The following is a 25,566-nucleotide window of genomic DNA, read 5'->3' as shown; positions in this document are numbered from 1 at the left end:
AAAAGGCATAAAAAAAACACTTTCAAGTTGCTGTAGCCTTACCTAGATGATAATGCAGAAGTAACAATATTAAGAAAAAATAAGAATGGGTACCCATACCATCTACCTTATTCCTAACTGCCCTTACTCCTACATTCAGGCACCTAAGTCAGAGGCCTAAAACAAAAGGATACAATGTCCTGACGAGGTTATATCGTTTCCTGTTTTTTTTCCCCCCAACAGTTTTTAGTATTCACATCATCTCCAAGTTGTGCTTTTGTGTTGTTTTCTTTGGTTGTTCATTGCATTTTTTAAAAGAACATACTTCATTTAATTATTTCTTATAAGTTTATTTTATACTATATTTCTTATTAAAACAAAAGACTATTTTAAACTCTAATGCCTTGAATTTATTTCTTTTTCCTTGAGAAATTTTAAGCACTTATACAATAACATTGTTTATTTTCATAGCATTTACTAATCAATACTAGCAGTATGTCTTAGCATTTACTAATATGTTACCTTCCTTTCACGTAAAGGTAAAAAGTTTCCCTGAATTCTTGATAGCAGTATTTCATACCCACTCTATCGTCCTATCAGGCAAGAGCTCCCCTGCAAGGGCAGGTGTTGACTGGAGTTTTGAAACTTCCTTTTGTTTCCAAGAACGTTCAGCTTCACCTGTTGAAACCTGTCTTCCTTCAGTCTCAGTAGTTTCATTACAAGGAATCTGAGATTTTGGTTTTTGCTGTCCTTGTTCGAGTTCAAAATTCAAAATAAGTGAATCGACAAGAGAGTCCAATTCATCTAAGTTCATAAAAGGCATGGGTCTCCTCTGGAAAGGATTGTTTGCAGAAGCCAATGCAAGTAAATTGAAATAATTGTTAAAATACCCAGCTATGATAGAAATCTCTCCTGCAAAGTTCCTGAGCAGGCTTTTGTTTCTGAATGATCCTGTGAGAAAGAAAAACAATCAGAATGAAATGTAGTATTTTGCAGAAAGAGACCAAGCAGCCTTCCCTCCCTCTTGCTACACAGATATCTTTTAGTCTACAAGTTATTATCTTGGCAGGTAGTAACTTAAGTAAATACCTTGTAAGGCAGAAGAAACGATCTGACAGACTTCAGATAAACACCGCTCGAGTTCCAAATATTTTGCAGCAATGTTAGTGCTTCTCTTTATTTCCTGATATAGACATTCTTCTTCTGGTAACTGAGATTCTATCTCTTTCTGTGTAGAGATAAACAGTAACTTAAAGACATTCAAATATACAACAGCAAACCTTAGTAGTTAACATACTATTACAGATGTAGTCACACAAAAGTACCCACTGAAGAGCTAAATAAAAGGGATGTTAGGTCACTGGAAGAGCTCTGGGAAGAAGCATCTGTTTTCTACAGGAGGGAAAACAAACCAATATGCAGACGTTACTAAAATAAAAAAAAAAAAAAGACCTGGTTCTTATAAAGTAGATTAAATTATCTCTCCTAGCTTTTAGTTCAAATTACCAGCAACTGCAGCCATAAACTATTGCAGTAGTTACCCAGCTGCACTAACATTACTGAACTTCAGGCCATTCCCAACGAGCATAATCAGAGGAGTAAATCAATAACTCTAGAAACAATAACTAAAATCAAGCACTTTTAAGTGGAAATGCAACAGCTACAACAGTTGTGGCATTCCAAACAAGAATGCCCTTATAGAAAGAAGGAGTGTCATGCAACTGTAAATATATGAAAGGCAGTTTTAGCCATTTTTGTTTGTTGGCTTTTTTCTTAATGCACTTATTTAGTTTAAAACACAGTTTCAAAACACAAATCTGATGAAACATTTTCCTTACCTTTCTGCAGTAAGAAACATTATCTTCAAGGAACCTGGCTAAAGCCACAGCATCATCTTTTATTTGACTTTGAATCTACAGAACAATTTTTAATGACATTTTACACTTGAGTCAAGACAGAATAGAAGTACAATATTTTAGAAGCAGAACAATGAACACTAGCATACTAACAAGTAAAATAATCAAAGGTGAAAGCAATGTCTTCTGCAAAATAAGATGGATTTTTTTCAGTAAAATAGTTAACATTGTTCTCTACCAGCTAATATACCAGCAAACTTTTATATAATACATTAATATAGGAGAATCGAATGAGCAAACATCAAAGTGGTCATTAAAGAAAGGTTCTCCTCCAATTATTATACCACTGCCATGTTAAGTGGCAAAGTAAGCTTTTAGCTCATACCCTTGTGTTCTCTCTCTGACTTCACAGTAGCCAAAGTCATTAGCTAAAGCCATATTTCAACCAACAAGTATACTCCTGCCAGTAGAAAATAATCTGCTGCAAGGGGATAGCATTATTTGAAAAGATGTTTATATAATTCCTTTTGCTAGAAATGTAAAAAAAAAATAAAAATCTGTAAGATTTCAATCACTCATACTTTTGTTACTCGCAATTTCAAACCAGACAAACTTTCCAGAAAGAACTACAGAACAAGAAAGCAATAGAAACATATCAGTAATTTCTAATTTTAATATTATCCCACCTCATTTTGTGGATATTGCTTCATTAGCTCTTTCTGTATCGTTCTTGCTTTTTCTTGTACAGCATCTGTAAGAAACTCCAGCCCCGAGCTTACTCCATGATAAACAGCATGCACAAAGTCCTTGTAAAACAAAGGTTCAAAATATGATTAAAGAAACTTACGTGGCCCTCTTTAACACTGTAACACAAAGGAAAGCACAGCAGGGACAGCAGAGTAGCTAAGTACCTCACTGCAGCAAGTAAGGATTTACTCAAATGCAATGGCTATAGACATAGAAATAAAGGAAAGAACCTGCATTATCCTTGGAAGGCCTCAGGTAGGCAGGGATCTCCAGCAAGATACCCTAGCCTCCAGTGACAACTCTCAAATGAGGTCTGAGAAGGGGCAGAATCTGGCTCCACCCCCTTCCAGTTACTGAAGTACATCGCATACAGCTGAGCTCTCCTGGGTTTGCCCTGCCATCCTATCAGATGCTCAGTCACTTAGCACTTCTGCTACACCTTGGAAGTAAAATGGATTTTCCATAATGGACTAGAAATACAGGCTTTTTTTTTTCCTTTAAGCAATTGTTCATTGCTGGCCTATTTAGCCAGGTGTGATTCTTGAAAACAGGGGCTCCTTTTCTTAATTTTGTACACATTTCTGAATATCTGTATCAACAGAGTCAGTCTACTGATACCTGATACAAGTATTGAATTTATTGAACTATGCCTACTTTTAGGATTGCATCTGCACTGAAATCGTACAAGCATTTCTTATTTGTATATGAAAGTTGTACAGACAAAAGTTTGGGGTTTCTTTATTGTGTGATTTGGAGTTTTTGGGTAGTTTCAAGTTTTCTTTTTTTTTCACTTCCAAAACTATGAGCATTAACATATATTCACTTAATTCATAAAAAAATGAAGTATTAGATAAACAGACAATACTTAATTCCATTTATTAAATTGCTTGATATAGACATATGCTCAATCACAGCTATGTGAATATCAACACTAAAATTGTTTCACAATAAAGTTTTATGTTTTAAGATACAGAAGAATAATGAGTACAGGAGGAATTCCAAAGATATTGTTTGGGACAAGCCTTTATGCTCAGTTATTTTGGGTACTTATCTAGAAAGTCATTATTTCTAATAAACATTTTTTCTCACCTGTAGACTGGCTGTAGGAGCACTGTTCTCTTCAAAAACAGAAATATCAGTTCTTGTGAATACTGCCAAGTGTCCTATGCATTTCATTGTCTGTTTTACTGCTTCGTTGACTTTGCTCTGTGCTTCTGTCACCATTGAGGATATATCTGAAGAACACCCCTTTGAAATAAAAGCATGTCATTCATTGAAACTAGAAAGCATATCTGTTCAAAGAGCACACACTTAGTGTAGGATAAGTTTGTAATGCCAAATAGCACACTGCGTTTTCAGCTTTTTATCTTCCCACTTCCAATTGTTTCTCTGCCACAGATAGAATTCAATACTGTACAGACTTAAAGAGAAATTCTATCATTAAACTACACAATTAAAATAGAATTAGTCTTCAGAAGGCTTGCAATGCTGTAACACGATGGAAAGCACAGCAATGAGAGCAGAGTAGTAAAGTCCTCAGCTGCAGCAAGTGAGGATTTACTCAAATACTCAAAGAGCAGACTAAGTAGCATTCTTATCATCGCTCATAACTGGGTTTAGATACTTCTGAAGATAGTTTGTGACTTAAAGGAAGAAGTATAGATATAGTCCAGTTAATAGCAGCTACAGTAATGCTAAATCTGGAGTTAAAAGGAACAGCTCACTACCCTCTACAACAGAAGAGCTGAATCACAGTGATTCAGTGTCATCCCTAACAGGCAGGATTTACCAGATCAGAACAAATACCATACTGACAACCCTGTATTGTTAGAACATAGAGAAGTCTGCTTCACTGAAATGGACAAAAAATACCAGTTTAGCCAGTTCAAACATATCCTTTGCTCTTCCTCTTCCTTAGCTCCATTCGTTTCTTGTTCCATATGCAAGATATTTGACTGTTTTTAGTACATCTGTAGTTAATATTACTTTAGTGCACAGAATTTCTCTACACAGAACCTGAACCATGTTTCCAAATCCATACTTTACCTGCAACAGTAACTGCAAATATCCTCCCAAGTTCTTTACTTCCTGTTTTATTTCTTCATCAATCTGTATAGATCCAGTGTGCACATTGTTAAGCCAAATCTTGATTAGTACCACAAGCTGGTCAAAAGCAGAGGTAATTTTGATACCGTAGGACTGAGCACCACGGTCAACAGAGATAACTACAAAAGAGATACAAGATCATCAGAACACCTCCACCACAGATGGAAGTAGGAATGTTTATTCTTACCATCACTAAACGTCTTTCAGTTGTGCAAACATTCATATAAGTCACTAATAACATTTAACTTAATTGTTATGAAAGCCAGACTTACAGTTTTTTTGACATTCTTCATCTTGTTGCTCATAGGCTTTAGAAATGGCAGAAACTCCAGCAGAAATAGTAAACAAATTAATCAGAAGATGATCTGCAATGCTCTTCCTTCCTTCATGATTCTGTTCCAGTAAATCTAAAGTTGAACTTATAGATTCTTTGCAAATCCCAGGAAGAAGTGATTCAAAAAAGTTTTGGCCTATGCTGGATTTGTTCTGTGAACCTGTATGGTATAAAAGTAAAATACATAGGCATGAAACTTCACAGAAATAAGCAGTCAGCAGTCATTTTACATTGCTTCTTCAGAAATGTTTAACTGCCAGAGATAGCAAGTTTAAAAAAAAGTATATACACAATTCTGCTCCATTTCTAGAATTAGAAATTCCACAGTGAAGTTCCAACATAAATCTAACTTTTTCTACAGAAGAATATACGCAGAGACTGAAAATGAAGAAAATAAGCCAACAATCTGAAATAACTACATAAGCACATCCAGAAGACTGAAGCATCCAGTATTTCTGGGAAAACAGCTTATAAAACCTGACAGAGCTAGGACAAAACTCAACACCTAAATGAATAGCAACAACTCAAGCACGGTCTCCAAACAATTATGCCAGTATTCAGCCACTTGCAGTTTGTTACATGAAATAAACTATTCCAAGTACCAGTTAGAAGTTTTTAATCTTAAGAAAGCATAATCATAGAAACAAAGAAAAAGATCCACTGTTAATAGATGAACACTGTAAGTTTGAATACATTACAATAAGGACACTTCCCATTTTGTTCTCTGGTGTTCCCCTCCTTCTACCCCCATGATTAGAGGTTCATGCATTACCTAATCAGTAGCATTTTCAAGTTCTTGGTATAAAAGGAACCGATCTACCATATAACAAGTACCTGATATATAGGATGCTTGCATGTTCTGGATTGGCTGCAATTTTATACCAGACAAACATCCAGAAATTCTCTTGCTCTTCATGAAACTTCTACTTCTAGAAAGAATGAGAGAGTGAAAGAGAGTGAAGACATTAAAAACTTAAAGAATCTCTCTCCTAGTGCTTACTCAAGGATCAGTGAATACTAATATCCACCAGGCATACGTGTGTATATATACGTTTGCATATACTCACACATACACTTTCAATTCATAGAACTTTATTCACTGTGTTCTTTTCAAATCTGTTTACTTGGAATGATCACCAATTACACTCAGATAAACTGACCTGCTTCACAGCAAAATAACAACACAATTGTATCAGCTGCAATCCATCAGTAGAGCTATAAGGAAGCATCAGTTAGTACGTAACAAGCTACAGTTTGTGCAATTCTAGAATTCTAAATACTATTACAAGACTGAAACTTCAAATGCAAGGTCTCAGACCAGCTGCAATTTACTCTTCAAAAACACTGCCGCTGTATTATAGAAGTATGAGGGAAACCTTAAAAATGATGTATTTCACTCCATACCAATACCCAGGTATTATGGGGCTTTAGAAAGCCCCATGCATGTTCTGGCCAAATGCACTCTTGGGTCTGGAGGAGCCCTCTTTCCCCTTATTTCTTGTCCATTTTAGAAAAATAAGATTATGAACGAACAGAACTTACACAGCGTATGGGAAAAGTAAAGATGGTAACAACAGATGTAGTGCCTATTCAAGACTGCTTGTACTGCTCATTGAATATGCATGGGTACCTAGACCCTTAGATCAGGTCCTCTGCAAGTTGATTAAAAATTCTATGCTAGAATTAAATGGGTCAATTCCTGGTGATAGCTCTCAGAAGATAATTGGGAACAGCTTTTACCATACCATTTAATTGTTAACTGTTAAATATAAAGCCTGCTGGCACTGGTCACTCATGCATTGCTATGCACAACCTTAGAAATACTAAGGTTTAATCTGCCAAACAGCTTTAATTAGAATGCAATTCTTATTACTACATTGACAACACATTCATATTAAAACACATTTCACAAAGAAACACAGTAAAATGCAGTAAGTTTTAACTTTTAACTTCCCCAATCTTCACGTGTTTTCTTTTAAATTAATTTTTAATTTCACTTTTCATTTGATTTATAGTTTTGTTGTTATAAATTATCTAAAGCAAAAAAACTATAAATAAAAGATTATGAGTGGCTCAGATGTTTAATAATTAAAAAAATTAACTTCTGATTTATTTTAAGCAGAGGTGAAGGAAATACAAACTATCACCTTCTTCTGGAAAGAGAAGAAACTGAGGAGTCTGAAAGGTCAGGTTCCCACTCATCAGCAGGGTCATAAAATACATCAGCAGCTTTACTGCTATCATTACTCTGGAAAATAAAGAGAGAAGAAAGGTTAAGTAGAAGCAGAGATAATAAAACTTTCAATACCAGGATGAAGAAATCATGTTCTGCTGTACAACAGTAGATTCAATGTTTTTCTTTTGTTAGGATATGTGTAATTTTGAAAAAATAACTAACTGGCACCAAGGTTGAGATGCAAGTTTTTAAAATGCAAAAATGAAACGAGAGACTTTTAGTGAAAACACTCTGCTATTCAGCAACTTGAGATTATAAGACACAGGAATACCAAGTAAAAAGTTTTTTGCAGCTCTCTCCATACGACCACATCTATTTAAATTCTACTTATTATTTATTTAAATATATTTGTAATGGTTTTGGCCATATTTTTGCATATGACAGAGTCCAATCTCTGCTACTGCCAAAATTCAAACAGGTTTTGGTAATGGACACAACATACTTCTACCACCTGAAACTTTTGCATCTCCCCAAACTATATTGTATAGAAATGTCTTCTCATTTTTTTCTGGGTTTACTTTATTATATTTTCCCTTTTGGACAAGACAAAGATTTTATTATCTGATATATACATATAATACATAAATCTAAACATGGAACATATTACATATATAAACACTATGTATATCATATATCTATACATTAAAAGAGGATTTTTGTATGTGCATTTGTCTTTCAAAACCACATTGCAAAATAAGATTCCTCCTTATATGATTATTGAAATATAATTGTCAAAATGTTACTGTTTGTTAGTTAATTGTTTTCCTTAAGTTCTCACTGACCTCATAGAGCTCTTTCATTGCTGCAAGTTTGCATTCAAATTTCTCCAGGCTCCAGAAAGTTGCTATGCCCAGTTTGAGGTTACGAACCTGCACTTCAACAGAAGACACTGCTCCTGTTTTATCATCAATTTTGTCATGCCTAAGAATTTGAGAAAGTTTAAAAAACAAGGAAAAGTAAATGCAAAGTACTTGTATGTAGATCATACAGAGATTAAATATTTGATTACAAACCCAATAATTGCCTAGGACATCATGTTCCTCACAAAATGCAAAACATTAGCTTCAGCTATTAAAATCATTTATATGTAAAAGGTAAAAAGGAATCCTTGTAGCCGATAGCCCCATACAAATTCCCAGCTCTCAAAATACTCAGAACCTCAAAAAACATGTTATAGACTTCTATTGCCAGAAACGTCTGAAAGCGACAGTAAAACACACCCACTCACCCCTACTATTTTAGACACATTTACTGCAGTTTCTCCTGCGTGCTGTATCTGTGTTTCTGCCAAGAACACCTTATATACAACACTATATAGAAACAATTGGTCTCAAGTATTCAGTATCCAGTGCATGCATGTTGTGAGGTTTTCACTTTGAACTACCTCTATTGTGTTAAGTTTATAGGGCCACATCACAGTGGCTGACAGATATACCCTGGTTCAGTTCTGTTCAAAATTGAAATAATTTCCATTGAAAAACACCTTTGAGATCAGAACTCTAACAAAAATAAGTAATGCATTTAGTGTGCCCTAGGACTGCTTTGATACGTGAGCTGAAGCACGATGGATGTGGAGGCATCATGAGATTCACCTCCAAAGCATCCCTGATACAAGATGAATATATAAATATACCTTGAAAAATCTTATTGTAAAATTCACATTTAAAAGCAGCACAACTAAGTTATGCATTCCTCTAGAGCTATGTGGGAAAAGCGATCGCTCATGTTCACTTAAAAAGAAATCTGTCCAAAGAAAAACATTAGCTGATTGCACTTCTAGAATGCTCACATACACTCATAATCAGCTCACTCAGATACTTACCTGTTAAAAATAGTGTTTTTCCCTAATTCATTACTAATGGTGTTGGCCTCTTTGATCATCACAGATAGCTTCAAAGAATTCCAGTTAAGAGGAGCTAATAAAGAATAAAATACATAATGATCAAGTAATGCAATGCAACAACTTAAAGGTTAAAAAAGAAAAAAAGGCAGCATCATGAATGGAATTAAGCCATTGAGCAAGACTGCATTCTCAGTACACTAGGGCGGGAAGATTCCCAGATATCACTTGAAAAAAAAGAAAAAACCCACAAGTGAAGAGTATGTCAAAAATAAAGACTTAACACTAGATACTACAGTTTAAGCTAATCTGATACAGGAGACTAAACAGAAGCAATTGTTACTCCAGTTTCCCACTGGTTTAACTCCTAACTAGTTCTGCCAGACTGAGAAAGAACCTTTAAGTAACTGGAGTAAATACAGTCTAGATGTGAACATAACAAACCACCCTGACTGAGATAAGAGTTTTTAGCACTGTCTGGTATACATTAAGTAAAGGACTGTAGAAGCATAAGACTATTCTTTTTCATGACTGTTAGAGAAGTGTTAGAGGAAGAAAATCCTCTGGATCCACACATGTTAAATCCAAGTCCACTGTGCAAAAGAGGAATCGCTGCTCCTGCAACATTAAGTACATACTTACTAGTCACAGTTTTATTCCCACGATTCTTCTGAAGGGTTTGTATTTCTTCAGCAATCTTCTGTTTCTCGTCTTCTAGAGCTTTAAGTATTTTTGCATGATGAATAGCGTGATCTTCCAGAGCCTGAAGAAGACAGGAGAAAAAGAAAAGCACACACCATGAAACTCAACAGTGCTTACTTATGTTTATACTTAGTCTACTCGTTGTCATTTTAAGGAATTTTAGAACAGAGTGAAATGTATCTCCCATATCTGCCATCAATACGAAACCCTTTATCTTCCATCTTTGACAGCTTTCTTGCTTGGGTTAGATACTGAAATGCATAAAAGTAATACAGAAATGAAAGAGAAGCAGCATTAAAAAAATGAAATAGCTGTTACAGAAGTCAGATATGTGAACACCAGTGGAAAAAAAAGCACCATTACTACATTAACTCTTAGACTTGTGACTTTTGGCATTGGCAATGGTGGCTGAAGTTTGGTAATTGAGCAAAACAGTCTATGTTACATGAGGAATAACAAGCTCAGTACTAGCTTATCTGCAAATTGAATGTAACATTCAGATGGTAAGCAAAATGCATTCATTTGCACAAAGCCACATGAGAAAATATTTGAGAAAAATAATTTCTTCTACAATACATTACAATGATTTATTTAAAAGGCAAAGTTTGCCACCTAGAAACCCTGCTGTTCTGTTTTATAAATACCTGCTTAGTTGCTAGTGCCTCCATTTCCAAGCGCTTCTTATTGAAGCGCAGTTCTAGCTCAAGATTCTGCTTTGCCTTCTCCAACTCCTGTATTTTACTTGCAGCCTTTTGATTGTTCAGCTCTTGCGCTTGATTCTTACGAGATTCCTCTCTCTAATATGAAAAAGGACAGACAAAAAGAGATATACCACTGCTATAGCATTTCTGATCCACTCCCTAAGTAGATATTAGGGATTACTCTCACTTCAACACACTGAGAACACAACCCACACTAGAATAATACAGCAATTTAGAAGACCTACAAAATAAAATTTGATTGTGATTTTAGTTCACATACAAGTTACACTCTCCACAAATTCACACAAGACTATTACATTAATTCATGACTAATTCTACACACAGTAAAATCCCAAGGATAATTCTGAAGAGCATACCTACTCCTATTTCACAGTTTCTTGAGTTCATAATCATGATTTTCCTCTTGTATTTATTTTTTACATAAAGAACGAGGCTCAGTACTCCCTGAGATAGTGTTATGGTATCACAGAATTGTAGGGGTTGGAATAGAATGCAAGACAGGAACAAATAAACAAATAAGCCACCATATAACACACAACAAATAAATCCTGACATACTGCTGTTCCCATTCCCAATAAAACAGAATAAATCAGAAGGATTTATTCTGTTTTATTGTTATGTTTTCTATAAAAATGCAATGGCAACTTACCACCTCTGCTTCCAGTGACTTTATTTTACTTTCATAAGCTTCTTTTTGTGATGTCAGTTCTTGTTGAACCATTTCCTTGGCGATTTGGACGCTTTGCATCATCTCTTCCTTGGCTTTGAGTCGTGCCTCTTCAATTTCTGATTCAAGCCTAAGTAAAAGTACATATACAGAATGATGGCTTTAATCTCTTATAGGCTGCATAGAGGTTATAATCTTTACTCTTCACATTGCAGTGGAAGTGGATATGGTAAATAGTCCTCAATCTTAACAGTGAAAATGTACTCCATAACTTTTATATTTTACCTAGGCATTTTTTTAATAGAGAAAACAAACAGGTGAAAAAGGAAAAAAGTTAACATTTTACATTCTACTTAATTTCCAGTTTTATTTTATCAAATATCTTTCACAACATTAAAAACTCTAACAGAAACTCACAAAGTCACATTAAGATGCAGAAAAGTATATTTTAAGTCAATGCAACATACAGTTTAGTAACTCGCAAGAATGAAGCAATTAAGAATAACACTGCCTTTTCTCAAATTCTCCATCACAGATGACCAAAATTATAACATCGATCACTCATTTTCATAGTACATTTGCTTGTCAGGCTCTCTCTAAAAATCTCAAAAGTAGATTTCTAACATTATACTCTTGGGGATACAATGCAACTGAAGACATGCACTGCTTTGTGGATCTCTGTAGTTTCATGTTTTCTTCCATAGTGCTCAGCATTCTTGGCAAGTAGACTAGACCATGGCATCACCTCTTGTAAGTAAGAATTCACTTCAGATGAATCTGGAACTTGTGTTCCCATTTTAAAGTAAATTAATAAGCACTGCTTTCAAGTTTTCACATAAAGCAAAATAATGAAGGATGTCAAGTTTCCTACCACTTAAAGTTACTAGACAGTTACATTAACAACTGTGAATTTATTTTCAGAAAAAAGAAAACAGAATACGTACTGAGCTCTCTGTGCAATAAGCAGCTCATTCTTTGCAAATTCAAAGTCTTTAGGACCATCATGTAAAAGTGTAGTTCCACAAGATAGCCCTTTAGCCTTCTGAACCTCTACTGGATGATTAAACCTGAAGTAATGATCTCCACCAAGGATCACTCGATCACCCTAAAGAGAAGGAGAAAAATAAATTTACTCCAAAACATTTAGATTTATGGACTTGAAACAGAGAGGGTAGGAGTAGAAACTGAAAAGAAAAGCATTTAATTGTACCAGAGCCCTCTAAGACAAAAAAAAAAAAGCAGTCTGAAACTGTAATATCAATACAGTTACAAAATCCATACATGTATACATTCCTCCTCTACAGAGGCTGCTACTTACGTGATGCAGAACCGTTGGGTCTACAATGCATTTCCCATTTACATATGTCTTAGCTTCTCTCAGTGGAATAATACTCACTTTGCCAGAAGTATTTTTTATAACACTGAAAACAAGAAACATTTTTTACATCAGTAGATTATGTTAATTGCAAGCAATGTTTCTTAATAGACTAAAGAAAAAAATACTTCATATAGCGCCCTATTTTCCTTTTTCTAGATGCAGTTACAACATTACACAAACTTTGTGAGTGACAACCTACATGTTGGAAGAGAATGTATATTTAAATATAAAGAAAAATCTCCCACTATGAAAATCATGATACACTGTTATCAGAGCATTGCTTTGATAAAGCTTAATTCCTCAGCATATCCAAGTTACTCATTTTCAGTAATTGATTAATTGAATTTAGCACTTTGTTTAGGACCAATAGCATAAGATGCACTTTAAATAACATTTATTCAGTACAACCAAGTTGTTATCTATTACCAGATTTAAGTGAGAATAGTAAAGGCATTTCATTATGCATTAAGTTGAATGGGAAAGGATTATCATACATGACATCATTTGATTAGGTCCTTCCCAAAGATTTTTACATGAATAGATTACACTACATTAACAAAATGTACAACAAAATTAAACTGTTTGCTTCATAGTTTTCTAAGAAGAAATAGAAGTGAGTTTCATTAATCAGTGAAAGTAGTTATCCTCTCTAGTCTTAAAACCACATTTTGCTACTGCCTGAAAGAACAGCAGCTCGAAAAGCAAAGCAAAGAGCAAAAGTATTTACTGCTCTGGCAGAAATAAAGGAAAAAAAACTTCAAAAAATACTACATACCAATGATCATCAGCAATCAGCACTCCAGAAAGCTGGATATCATGTTTTGAATTTGGTGTATACCTTCCAACTGTAGTTTCCCCTTCTTTAATCATATACAACAGCACCTCAGAAAGCTGAGGATCTTCATTCAGATTGACAAGGTTTGGTAAATGATTGTCCATTTTGAATGCAATTCCTGCTTTCTAGATAAAAGATTTCAGCAAAAAAGACTTATGTTTCCAAATACTGGTATTTCTGTTAAAACAGCATCAAGAAAAATAAATCTTCAAAATGTTCTAATTTTTCTGCAAGGATTGCTGGTTTATTTTTGTGTATTATTTACTATGTAAAGTGAAGGAGCAAGTAAAAGCAGGAAAACATACCTGCAATTCTTTTATATCTTCTAATTTTCTTTTTTCTGCTTGTTCAAGTTTCTCTTTCCAAGCCCTTAACGTAGTAAGAGGAAAAAATAACCATCTTAAAAACAAAATTAAAGTATATAAACTTTACCATTTGCTATTTAAACAGATGGTATCGACTACCTTACCTTTGCATTTCTGTCATGTCTCTTTCCTGTTGGTGTAATTTTATCCTCAGGGAAGTTATTTCTTTCAAATAATGCCTGTATTTTTCTGGATCCCTGTTCTGAGCACTCTTCTGAGCTGCCTTCAGTTTTTCAATTTCAGCTTTCAGTTCTATAATAGAAAAACCAAGACCAAATTACACTTCAAAAAACATACGTAGATAAAATACCGTTTAGACATCTCAGAACAATACTAAAACTTCCTGATACCTTATTAAGAGCAAAACATCTTTCCCCATTCCAGGTTCTTAACTGTTAAGACAATATTTTAGGCTACTTTAGTAAAATAAAAATTATAATGACAAAAAAAGACACCAAGGAAAAAACTAACAACACAACTCAAAAAGCAGAAATTAGGGAAAAAAACCCTATTCACCTATTTAAGAGATTATACACCGAAAGTAGAAAGGAAAATCCATTATTTAAAAAAAAATTCACAAAGCAGCTAAATAGCACGTAATTAAGAAAAACTGAATGCAACCAATACTCAAGTGTTATTGGGGACACACTAGAATGGTATTTATAAAAGTGTTTCAATTTTCAGAAGGTTGTGAAACTACAAAATTTCCTCAAAGATGATGGTGCTTGCACATTCTAAAAATCTTGGCTAGAAAACATTTGAAGAGTGAACAAATCAGTGGTCAGTCAGCACAGTTAGTCATTGTAAGGTCTCTCATGGAGCAGTAACTTAAACACAAAAATGAAAAAAAGCTGTTAAATACTATAAATGTCAACCTCACCTCTGATTAACTTGGCATTCACATCTTCATTCACTTTAGCAATGTTGATAATTGAACAAGCTTGTTTTGCATAGCGAAGAGTGCTGAGTGTTTCTTCTGTGCTGCTGGCAGCTGGACTTATTGTGGCAATCATAGCAGTTTGTGAATTTCCACCAAGACTTTCCTTTAATAACCTTAATTGGACATGCAATTAGAAGTACATCTTATACAAAATACCTAGGTCACTATTATGGGAGAATAACTCTTCTGCTAAGCCACTGAAGCATCTGTCTCAGTCCAAATAATACACTTCACAGCAATCCTGTCATCAGCAACAGAAGCAGCATGACAAAACCCAAGGTTTTGATGCAAGATGACATAACAAGTGAATAATTGAAAAACAGACCATACAAGGTGCAAAAGTGACATAGAATTACTTGAGAAGTAAAATGGACAAGGAACAGCACCAAAGGGAGGATGCAGTCAGACAAATGTAACACATTTTTTATAAAGCATATGGGGGAAAAGAGCACTAAGTGTACTAAGCCCCAAATCAGAGATGGAATAATTATATCTACCCTGCTCCTCCTATCAACCTACTTCTGCACAGAGGTAAAAGGAGAGAATGGCTCCTGGAAGGGGAATCTACAACCCAAGAAAACATGTTGCTTCTATATAAAAAAAAATCTGGAGCATACATACCAAGTAAGGACAGACTCCCGGTAAGGAATGAAAGTTTTCTTTCCATTTCGAGACAGCTTGGAGAGTGCAGAAATAACTTTCCCAAGGGTTAATAGTGATTTATTAATACTCACACCCTCCTACACAAAGCAAAAATTAAAAAAAAAATACAATTTTATTTTCTTGTATGATGCTATTGATTCTGTTGATTTCCTTGTGCTTATTCACTGCATAGTGTAGATGCATCATATCAAATGTCACCACTGATTTTGCAGAAGTATCCTAAACCTTCACTTAAAAATAAGTGGCCTTGGTTTTTATCAGCCTTTGGCACTATTACACTTATAAAGGCAGGTTGACAAACTGCCTCTTATTATTAGAAATTCTGTTTATTTAAGTAGAAGGGGAAAGCCCCAACTGTGCAACACCAGATTCACCAATTTGAAGGTCAGCTGTTCACGCATGCAATTCATCCTTATTCCTTGCAGAGGATCATCAGGTCTGAACAGCAGAGGAGCACTGTCCCAGGCAAGATTTGGCCTGCTACACAGCACAGTCAAAACACATTCTGAGACAGCTTGGCCTTATTGGCAAAATACTATGCACAGTTTATGAGTGTAAGGGTTACATATCTTTTTACAACTACAGGCCTGGTAGAGGAAGATGCTTCTGAGTTGAAGATTAGAGGTGCTCTGTGAAAAAAATTCTCCCCCTCAGATTTCCAGTTGTGATTTACCTTTAGCCTTTCTCCAGTGGTCTGAGCTGTAGAGCAGCATTCACTGCCAGCTAAATCAATTAGATTTACATGACTGATAAGCCTATGGTCACGCTGCTCTTCATCCTCAGATTTTACCTGGAAAAAAAATGGAGAACTTTGCATTTAACTCAAAATAAAAAGGACAAGCAGAGATCTACCAAACTTTTCACTTTAAAAAAAATAAGCCAATAGACATTAACATTAATATTTACTTTTTGACAGGATGCTTTCATATACATCCCTTGGTGGAGACCGAGCCTATACAATTAACCATAGCATCAAGCTTTTACATGTGAATAATTGTTTAAGCATGAACTGCACAGAAACAGACATTTAAAACTACAGCTCACTGCTCATGCTTGACGCCTCTATCAGCTAAAAATAATTAAAAGAAGTCTCAGGACTAATCCTGATAGACAGAATAAAATCCAGTGGTGTGAAGAGTGAGCAGAAGGATAACAGGGATCAAGTAACTGGGCAGAAAAGTGTTAACAACTAAGAACAAAAAACACTCTCAAGTTATTTGTAAATGGAGAAAACTGACAGCCTCTAGACTTCTGAGGAGCTCTACTTATTACATTTTCTCCAGGATTATCTCACTAAATCAGGTTTTGTCACTTAAACAGCTGTAAATCAAACAAGAACTTGTAGTGCTTGTATCCTAGAAATAAAATGACAACAGAAGTATCCTGAACTACTTAACACTACTCACAGATCTGCCAATCCAGGCATATTTATATTACTTCTATAAATACACATAGCACAGAGACAACAGAACATACTCAAAAATAAAACAAGTTGACAGTGTAGAAAGCCATGTTAAAACACACCCACTTTATTCAAGTATACTTTCCCAATTTTCTAGGCAGCACACAAAACAATTTTCTACTGTGCATGTTGAATAGATAATTAAAAATAAAACATCCAGCAGTACCTTGGTTTGTGTCATGACAAGAGTGAAGACAGAATGAGACCTAGAACTTTTGTCATTCATTACTGTTGCAGCTGTTGCTCTCTGTTTATTTCCTAGTTCAAGCCAACTCTGTAAGAGAAAATAGAACTTTTTGGTGAAGAAACTAAAATGTACTCGGGGTAAACTGCAGTTTAAAATATTTGCAAATCAAGTTATTAATACAAATGATGAATCTATAAGGGTGCAATCACTACTTAACCACGTGAAGAGAGAGATACTTGCTTGCTCCAAGGCATAGGACTAGTGCTTTCTGTACTTTTACATCAGATGAAACACCACCGAGCACTGAGCAACATGAGAGCAACATGAAAAGCTTCTCTTCCCTTCTGTGAAATTTAGTTTTCAGCAGCAAAGTAATAAGCAAGTAGAAATATAACTGAACAACTCTTACCTGGATGTCTGAGTAAGAACTAACAACATTCCTAGAGTGAGAGAAGGGAAAAAAAAAATATATATATATATATATATATAATTCAGACTTTTTCTACAGTTTTTCCCGTTGTGTGTGTTTTGAAATACCTCCCAAGTCAAAGAGAAAATACCAATATATCAGAACAGCTGGAACTTTGTGAGAATTCCATTGTTTCTAAACACTGTAAATTCACTCTAATTGTGTCAAAGCCAATGGAAATACAGCAAGCCAAGCTAGATGATATGAAATTAAGATCTTGCTTAATTCACTGGTGAGCACAAAAACTTTCAGAGTCTCAAGATACCAACACAGTATGCCAGGATTACACTGTGCATCTGTTAAACCACAGAATGCTTAAGGTTGGAGGGGACCTCTGGAGATCATCTGGTCCAACCTCCTGCTCAGGGAAGGCCACAAAGAGCACCACTGGCAATCACAGCCGGTGCTGTCACTCACACAGCAAAGCAGTACTTCCTTATGTAGGAACTACCCCTTGAGAGTAGTTAAGACTTACACTGTTAGGTCTTCCACATATGGTCCTAGCACTGGATGTTCTCTTACACGAAGCTAGAAAGAACAATTAGATAGAAACAACCTATTTAGAGTGCATTATTTAGATTAAAATAATATTAAAATTAAGTGACAGTTTGTGTACAGGCCTAAAACAAAGTCTCACGCTAGATTTTGTTGATTATAATCATCTAGAACAATATTTTTTAAGAAAATGCCTAAAACTGAATCTTTCTATCTTCCTAAACTCCTGTGATAAGCTCCTTCCCGTCATCTCATAGTTCACAAAAATATATTTAGCTTATGGTTTTATATATTCTAGCACGAGTACTAGAAATCAACTAAATTAGTTTTAACTACTGATCCTTAAGAAGTTGCTTGGATTACTGAATCCCCATTCCAGTTTCTTGGGAAGCAAAACAAAAATGAAACCAAACAACAAAATCAACAACAAACAAAGGAACTTCCTGCCAGCCCTGAGCTCTAAGCAGTACATTAGCCAAGGCAAAATATCTGACTGAAGACAGCCATTTTTTAGTTCTAACCTTTTATTTGATAGTTTTCTGCAGCTGAGCAGCACAAATACACAAAGGAAACAAAGTGGATAAAAAAAAAAACCCTTTGCAAATATTTTTTTTTCCATGAAAATACTACTGACCACAATTAGATACAGAAGATCAGTAGTAGTGAACAATTATCTCAGATGATAAACAATAAACAGATATTTTCAAGAGTGAATGGGCATTTCAGTAGGATCAAGAACTGAGGAGAGTCCTGGATCAAAAGCTGTTCTCAGTGGATTAAAAGCTGTTTTCAGTGCTGTGTATATACCTATGTATATACACATAAAAACCATTTATATGCCTTGCCATTCTTCAAGTCATACAGCAGGGTTTTATTTACGTTGTATCCTATTAGCAATCTGAAGCACTTAGATAAAAAAGATAGATAAAGAGAAAATAAAAAAATAAAGATCTTCTCTTAGATAAAGAGAAGATCGCTGCCAGTTGTACATTTCTGTTTACAAAACAAAAGGCATTGTTTTTGACACAGTGTATATACTTGGTTCTGAAGGCAACTTACTGGCTGTTTCTTCTGTCTGCTTTCAGCTTTAAAGACAAGGAGATCATGAATTTTCTCATTGTAAACTTCAAAATAGCTCATTTCAAGGTGATACAAGACCTAATAACAACATTAATAAAAAGATTTAATCATCTTGTCCAATAAGCATTCTTATCATTTTTTCTCCTTTAAAAACTAACACAGATGATCAGATGCTGCTGTTCATTATGATTCTCTAAATTTACTGTTGCTATGCCCATTAATTCTGAGAAGCACAGAATCTTCTTTAAGGCATTCTGGAAATGGTCATGACTGTTTATTAATCCACTTACCAATATTTGATTTGGATAGGAATTCAAATAAAAAGAAATTTTGACCTAAAACAATCCCATCTTCCATCACAAAGCCCTCTCTCTCGTATAGAGTTAAGTATGAATAAAGATCTAGTCTCAAAACAGAGAAGGAAACAATATTTACAATGAAATCCTCAGAATCTTAAAAATTCAGGTGGGAATAGCTGAATTTTTATTTCAGAAATTTCAGCAGGAATATTGAAGTAGAAAAATCAGAATTGTAATACTCTTCAAACAATGCTTTGAATCAATAAGCAGATGATCGCAAGGGCATTAAGTGAAAGAATGAAAAAGATATTGAAATGAACCATTTTCCTCACAATTCTGCATAAGATGAACTGCATAAACATCCTACCTGTTGCTTGTCCCTCTGTGCTATTCGAGTGAAAAGATCTTCACAAAGTCTTGGAATTATTCCTCGGTCTTCATCAAAGCCCATCATCCTGTAGTTACAAAATATGCTGGTTTAGTTTTCTAACTCCTTATAGCTAATTTTAAGATTATTTGTATAGCTGGAGTTCAAATGTCATATGCTTCTTTAAGTAGTAGAAGTAACCAGTTACAGAAATAAACTTGATTTAAGTTGACAATTGTTTGAGCAGGGGTGTAGACAAGATCGTGCCTGAGTTGTCATGATGAAATGGGTTAAAAACTCAAATTAAAGAAAAATCCTAGAACATATAAAAAAGTGTAAGTTGCATTATAAAAAAGAACATTATCTATAGTTGTTTGATATCCTTACATATATATGTACACATCATTTTCAGCATCCTATCAGTTTAGTATCTCAATCCCCCCTTTCCCTCTCTCGTAGATGTTTCCTGTCCAACTCTAAACCAGCATAACCCAGCTAACTCAGATATAGTTCAGAGACAAAGCTCACACAGCTGCACAACATAGTTGTGCCAAGATTGTTCCATAGATAGGATGAGGTGATTTTTATTATTGATTTTTATTCCAGCCTTGCTGAAAATACAGAAAGCATTTAAGGTAAGTAATTTTTTACCTAAAAGCATGGGAAAAGAAAAAGAAAGCAAATACTACAAATAGGACATTAGTACTATAGTAAGTTTTATTATAGATAATAGTACTGAGGCATCTCTTCTTTTAGGCCAAAGCAAATAAATATTACAAGTACTTTTTAAGTTCCCACTTAAAGATAGTCACACCTCTGTGAAAATTAGGTATCTATAATAAAGAATAAAAACATAAGATGATGCTAAATTGAATAAAAGCATTTCTGATCCTCAACTACATGTTTAAAATTCTAAAACGCTTCACCAGAATTATGAAGTTCATAGAAATTATTTGAATAGCTGCATGGCTGGAAAGAAAAGGCTTTTTAAGGCATTGTAGTGAACAAGGCACACAAGGTACATAGATTTGGCTATCAAACCCCAGAATATTATTTGCCTATTATTTTGTGTAAAGTTGTTTTTCCTGTTTGGTTGCGATCCACGTCAGATAAATGAAAGCAAATACTACAGGTTAATATTTACATTTTCTGGGACAAAGTTACATTTCCTATGTTTTATTCTTTACAATGTATAAAAATATTAAATACAATTTAATAGCTATGAAATCTACAACACAACCTCTTCTCATAGCTTCACACTGAATAATAACTGGCTACAAGAATTTAAGAATTGTATTTAGGAACTTACGTGTATGATTTTCCAGAACCAGTCTGCCCATAAGCAAAAAGACAAGTGTTGTATCCCTCAAAAGCCCTTTCTAGTAGTGGCAATGCCAAAGTTTTATAAATCATTTCTTGGCTTGCAAAATTAGGATGAGACTTGTCAAAAGACCAAAAAGAGAAGTCATAACTGAAGTTGTAGAGTTGGTTTGTGTTTGGGTTTCGTACAGATATCTCTGATCCACTCACGGAGACCACAGGGAGCAAGTTTTCATTTTTTTCTCTCTCTCTGAATGGAAGAGGAAAAATAAATTAAAGATTAAAGTGTAACCTATTTCCTTAAGTTAGCTTCCTCAGTTAACTGCTTTGTGAAAATAAAAAGATGGGCAATTGCTGGTTAAAAAAAAATTAAAAGCCTTCAATCTCAAAATACTTGAAATAATGACTGTTTAAAGAATAACACCAAGCTGTGATGAAACAAAAAGCTTCTTAAAACCTTTACTTTGATGTTGTCAAAATATTTTCTAATTTCAAAATACGTATTAAGCCTTATTGAGCCCATGGGAAAAAAAAAAAAAAAAAAAAAAGCAGAAACCAACATACAGTATTGTCATGGTTTATCCCAACAGCCAGCTCAGAACCACACTGTTTTTCACATTCCTCCCCTCCCAGCAGGATGGGGAAGAGAATTAGAAACAAAACAATAACAACAAAACAACAACGTATTAGAACTTATGGATTGAGATAACAACATAATATGTATTTACAAACCAAACTATGCACAGCTCAACTGCTCACCGCTCACCAACCAATGCCCAGCTAGACCCCAGCAGCAGCTGCCCAGCCAGCCAACCCCCCTTAGTATATTCACACGATGCCACATGGTATGGAATATCCCTTGGGCCAGCTTAAGTCAGCTGTCCTGGTTCTGTCCCCTCCCAGCTCCTCAGCCCCTAGCTGGCAAAAGGGTACAAGAAGGTGAGAAAACTGAAATGTTCTTGGCTCTGTGTTCTAGCAACAGCTGTAACATTTGTGTGGTATCAATGCTGGTTTACTCCTAAAGCCAAAACATACCCTCAAACCAGGCACTGTGAAGAAAATCAACTCTGTCCCAGCTGAAACCAGGGAAAATAAAGAAGATATTAGGCAGTATCAGAAACACAACTAGGATACAAACCTGTTACTGAAAGGCCGCACACGCACAGCTACAATGACTTTGCTGCTTTCTACTTTAAAAATATCTTCATCAATGGCGCTGCTTTCAGCTAGAGTTTCAGCATTCACTTCTGCTTTTGCACTTCTACCCACAGGAGGAGAGCTGGTTTTCTTTTTTGATACAGTTGGAAGATTAACTGATTGTTTACTTGAAGCAGGTAGAGATGACTTATCCTGAAAAGTGCTGTTCTTTGGTGTAAGCTTAAATCCTCCTGTCAAAGCTTTTGTTGGTGTCCTTGGTCTTTCCAAGCCATAATGCTTTAACTGTTGTAACCTTTGTTTTCCTGCCATTTTTTGTGCATCACCTTTTTCATTCAGCTGCTCTCCTGATATCCTATTAATGTATTTGGAAGTTAGATGTTCTGATACAGGAACTTCTTTTTGAAATTTTGCATCAGCAGCACTTGTCCTACATTTTGAGTGCATGCAGCCATCATTTTCAACACTGACAAATAAATCCTTGCTACTGGACTCATAATGCAACTTCGTAACTGGCTGACGCTCAGCTAACTTACAGCTTGGTTTAATATGAGTATCGTTATTACTAACACTGGATTGAACTGCAATCTTGTATTTTCTTTCTGCATCAAAGATGCTGTCTTCTGCTCCAGGCACAGTACTCCCACTAATCTTACTCTTTTCTATAGAGCCACTCTTCACACGCCTCTGCAGGGTAAGCCTTTTCTCCATTGGTGTATTTTCTGTGCCCTGTGATGTATATTTATCAGATTGTTCACTACTTGATGCTGAATTTTTGCTTGTTTTAGTTCTCCTCTGGAGCGTTAATCTTTCCTGAGGTTTCAGTGCAAGCGATGTGTCATCTGCATTTTTACAGGCCGAAATCACATAAGTCGTATTTATTTCCTCAGTCTTATTCTGGGAACATGACAGAAGACTGTCCTGGTCTTTTCCTGACACTTGTGATGCCAACTGCTGCCCCAACATTTTGCTTCTGGTAAAGGTGCTTTCTGAAGAAACCTTCTGCAGAGCGGTAGTACATTGTGCCTCAAAGGACTTTCTTGCAGACATTTTATCTTCAAACAAGTTAACATTAGGACTACAATAAATACAACTGCTTCCTAAAAGATTATATTCAGTTGCTTCTTCTCATGGAACCTGGAGAGATAAAGCAAGAATTTTATAACATTTATGACAGATGTGAGATATACTTCAGGGTACTGGCAGTTTCCTCTATGTACTGAAGAAAATAAATGTTCCCAGATATCAATAACAGTTAGCATTCTCATTTCACACCCAGCACTTAAATGCTAATGCTAATTCTGTATTTGAGTGACTATTTTCACAAGCAGCAAAGTATTTGTCTCTGTTTATTGAGTCTTTCCTGTACTTCAAGGGAGTGTATAACCAGAGTGGGTTAACAACTGGTTACACTGTTGATAGTGATAGGACAAGGGAGAATGAGTTTAAGCTAAGACAGGGGAGATTTAGGTTAGATATTAGGAGGATGTTTTTCACTACAAGGGTGAGGACACACTGGAACAGACTGCCCAGAGAGGTTGTGGATGGCCCATCCCTGGTGGCATTCAAGTTAAGGCTGGATGTGGCTCTGGGCAGCCTGCTGTAGTGGTTGGCAACCCTGTCCATGGCAGGGGGTTTGAAATGAGATGACCTTTGAGGCCCTTTTCAATCCAGGCAATTCTGTGATTAAGTTCTATGACCAAACAGATTTTTTTAGTAACAAAGATGACCACAGACATTTTTTCCTGGTAATTTCCAATGATTCCTAAGCAAAGGGAATGTGAGGCTGTGCCTCCATTACTCAGAATGTGCCTCCATTACTCACTACTCACTTCTGTGGTGTTTGACAACAGACAGACACCAATCAAACACCAAATTGTTAACACAACACTAACAAAGCAGCTTCTTTCAGGATTCTGATGTACAACGCAAAATGCAGTAACATTATAAGACAGCTAATAAAGATACCCAGTACAAGATCTTATTTTAGACTACTCCATTCCATTCTCACCTAGCAAAAGCACAAGGTAACTAACCTAAGGAACGGAAGAAAACGGTATGTTTCACAGCTATTTCATATTTCTCATGATTTCCACTCACACAAACACACAAATAAAAGTTTTCCCCACACAGTGGGAAGAGCTGTACGCACACAACTTCGGCAGGAGGGCACTTTCAGTGGTGCACACGCATTATAGCTCCGGGCTATTACAGGTCCGCCATCCCCATCCCCGCGGACCCCTCAGCTGCTGTCAATTCGCCGTTGAATACCAACACGAAGCCACCCGCCTTTCGATGCACTAAGAATCGCATCGTTAGCAGAAAGAAGAAGCACACAGTGAGGGAAGAAAGGGAACTGAAGCGAGGGGGAAGCGCCAGGTCAGGCTAAGCACTGCTCCAACGGAACGGCCGTCGGAGCGCGCGCACAACTCGCGCGGTGCCCTCAGCGCCCGCCCCTCAGCCCCCGACTTCCCGCGGGCGGCTCCGGGGAGACCCACCGCGGCCCCGCTCCCTCTGCCGCCCCGCTCACCTTCCGCTCCGCTTCCGCGCGCCGCGGCTCGCGCCCTCCTCCCGCCCCGTTTGAATGTGCCGGGCCCGAGGGATTGGCTCGCGCCGGGAGCGACGTCACTCGGGGGCGGGGCCGGGACGCGGAGGGCCGCCGCGGGGGCAAGGGGAGACCAGCGCGGACATGGGGATCCTTGCGCGGTCCGGGCCGTCCTCGCGGGTCCTCCTCGTTCCGTGACATCTCCACGAGTAGTACAACGCGATCCCTTCGTGAAGGCTATATAAGTTTTACAAGTCCGCTTTGTTAATTCTTAAGTACAGTACGACTAAATTAAAATGGAAGTTGTCAAACGCCCAGCAGAGGGAGACAAAAGCCAAAGCAAGGGGAAAGGTTCATCCCTCACCTCGCAGCGCTGCTGCGACAGCCACGGAGCACGGGAAACGGCACGACACGCATTTCGAACCAGCAATGGCATCAGGAGCTTGCCAAGTACAACAGCACACACCTGCTGAGGCACTACCCCTGTACACCTTGATCTTGAGTTGACAGGGAGAAAAAAATATATATCGGTTTAATACCAAAATCATCTTCTTATAGTACCATCATTTAGGCAAACAGGAGGCCCAACATTGAGCTAACATCTAGCAACCTGGGGTGGGATATCTGCCTGCAGCACAGCAGGAAGAAAGGTCTGACAAAAATAATTTCTCAGCTGAAGAAAAGAGAAAAGCAAGAAAGAAAAGCAGGAAAGAGAAAAGAGAAAAAAGGGAAGGGAAGGGAAGGGAAGGGAAGGGAAGGGAAGGGAAGGGAAGGGAAGGGAAGGGAAGGGAAGGGAAGGGAAGGGAAGGGAAAAAGG

General features: G+C 36.4%; 1 protein-coding gene across 1 annotated transcript; it reads right to left on the bottom strand.

The window, feature by feature from the left end:
* Positions 1–246: 246 nt before the first annotated feature.
* KIF14 (kinesin family member 14) lies at positions 247–23,244 on the bottom strand. The gene is made up of 29 exons (XM_065742958.1): positions 22,188–23,244; positions 21,039–21,299; positions 19,730–19,817; positions 19,043–19,141; positions 17,964–18,016; positions 17,429–17,459; positions 16,999–17,106; positions 16,044–16,160; positions 15,329–15,447; positions 14,648–14,820; positions 13,872–14,019; positions 13,708–13,771; positions 13,343–13,527; positions 12,508–12,610; positions 12,134–12,294; positions 11,172–11,319; positions 10,445–10,597; positions 9,741–9,861; positions 9,081–9,174; positions 8,041–8,179; positions 7,170–7,270; positions 5,857–5,951; positions 4,961–5,182; positions 4,629–4,807; positions 3,672–3,830; positions 2,522–2,641; positions 1,818–1,892; positions 1,069–1,207; positions 247–930 (listed from the first exon to the last, which is right to left on the bottom strand). Exons 1-29 carry the CDS (start codon positions 23,168–23,170, stop codon positions 554–556), a joined length of 4,815 nt encoding a protein of 1,604 aa, XP_065599030.1. The 5' UTR covers positions 23,171–23,244; the 3' UTR covers positions 247–553.
* Between the last annotated feature and the right edge of the window lie 2,322 nt (positions 23,245–25,566).

This window comes from Cyrtonyx montezumae, unplaced genomic scaffold, assembly GCF_038088225.1.
Source record: "Cyrtonyx montezumae isolate F1298 unplaced genomic scaffold, pur_monq_1.0 scaffold_1, whole genome shotgun sequence".
Taxonomy (NCBI): Eukaryota; Metazoa; Chordata; class Aves; order Galliformes; family Odontophoridae; genus Cyrtonyx; species Cyrtonyx montezumae.
Note: the sequence above shows the minus strand (reverse complement) of the source record. Positions and strands in the feature narration are given on the sequence as shown.

Bases quoted from the DNA above. Each gene is read 5' to 3' on its own strand.
- KIF14 (XM_065742958.1), bottom strand. From the start codon at position 23,170: ATGTTGGGGCAGCAGTTGGCATCACAAGTGTCAGGAAAAGACCAGGAC. The intron at 17,460-17,963 runs GTAAGTCTTAAC...CTCTCACTCTAG, and splicing joins TATGTGGAAGACCTAACAGT to GAATGTTGTTAGTTCTTACT. The intron at 4,808-4,960 runs GTAAGTCTGGCT...TCTCTTTTGTAG, and splicing joins TGAAGAATGTCAAAAAAACT to TTATCTCTGTTGACCGTGGT.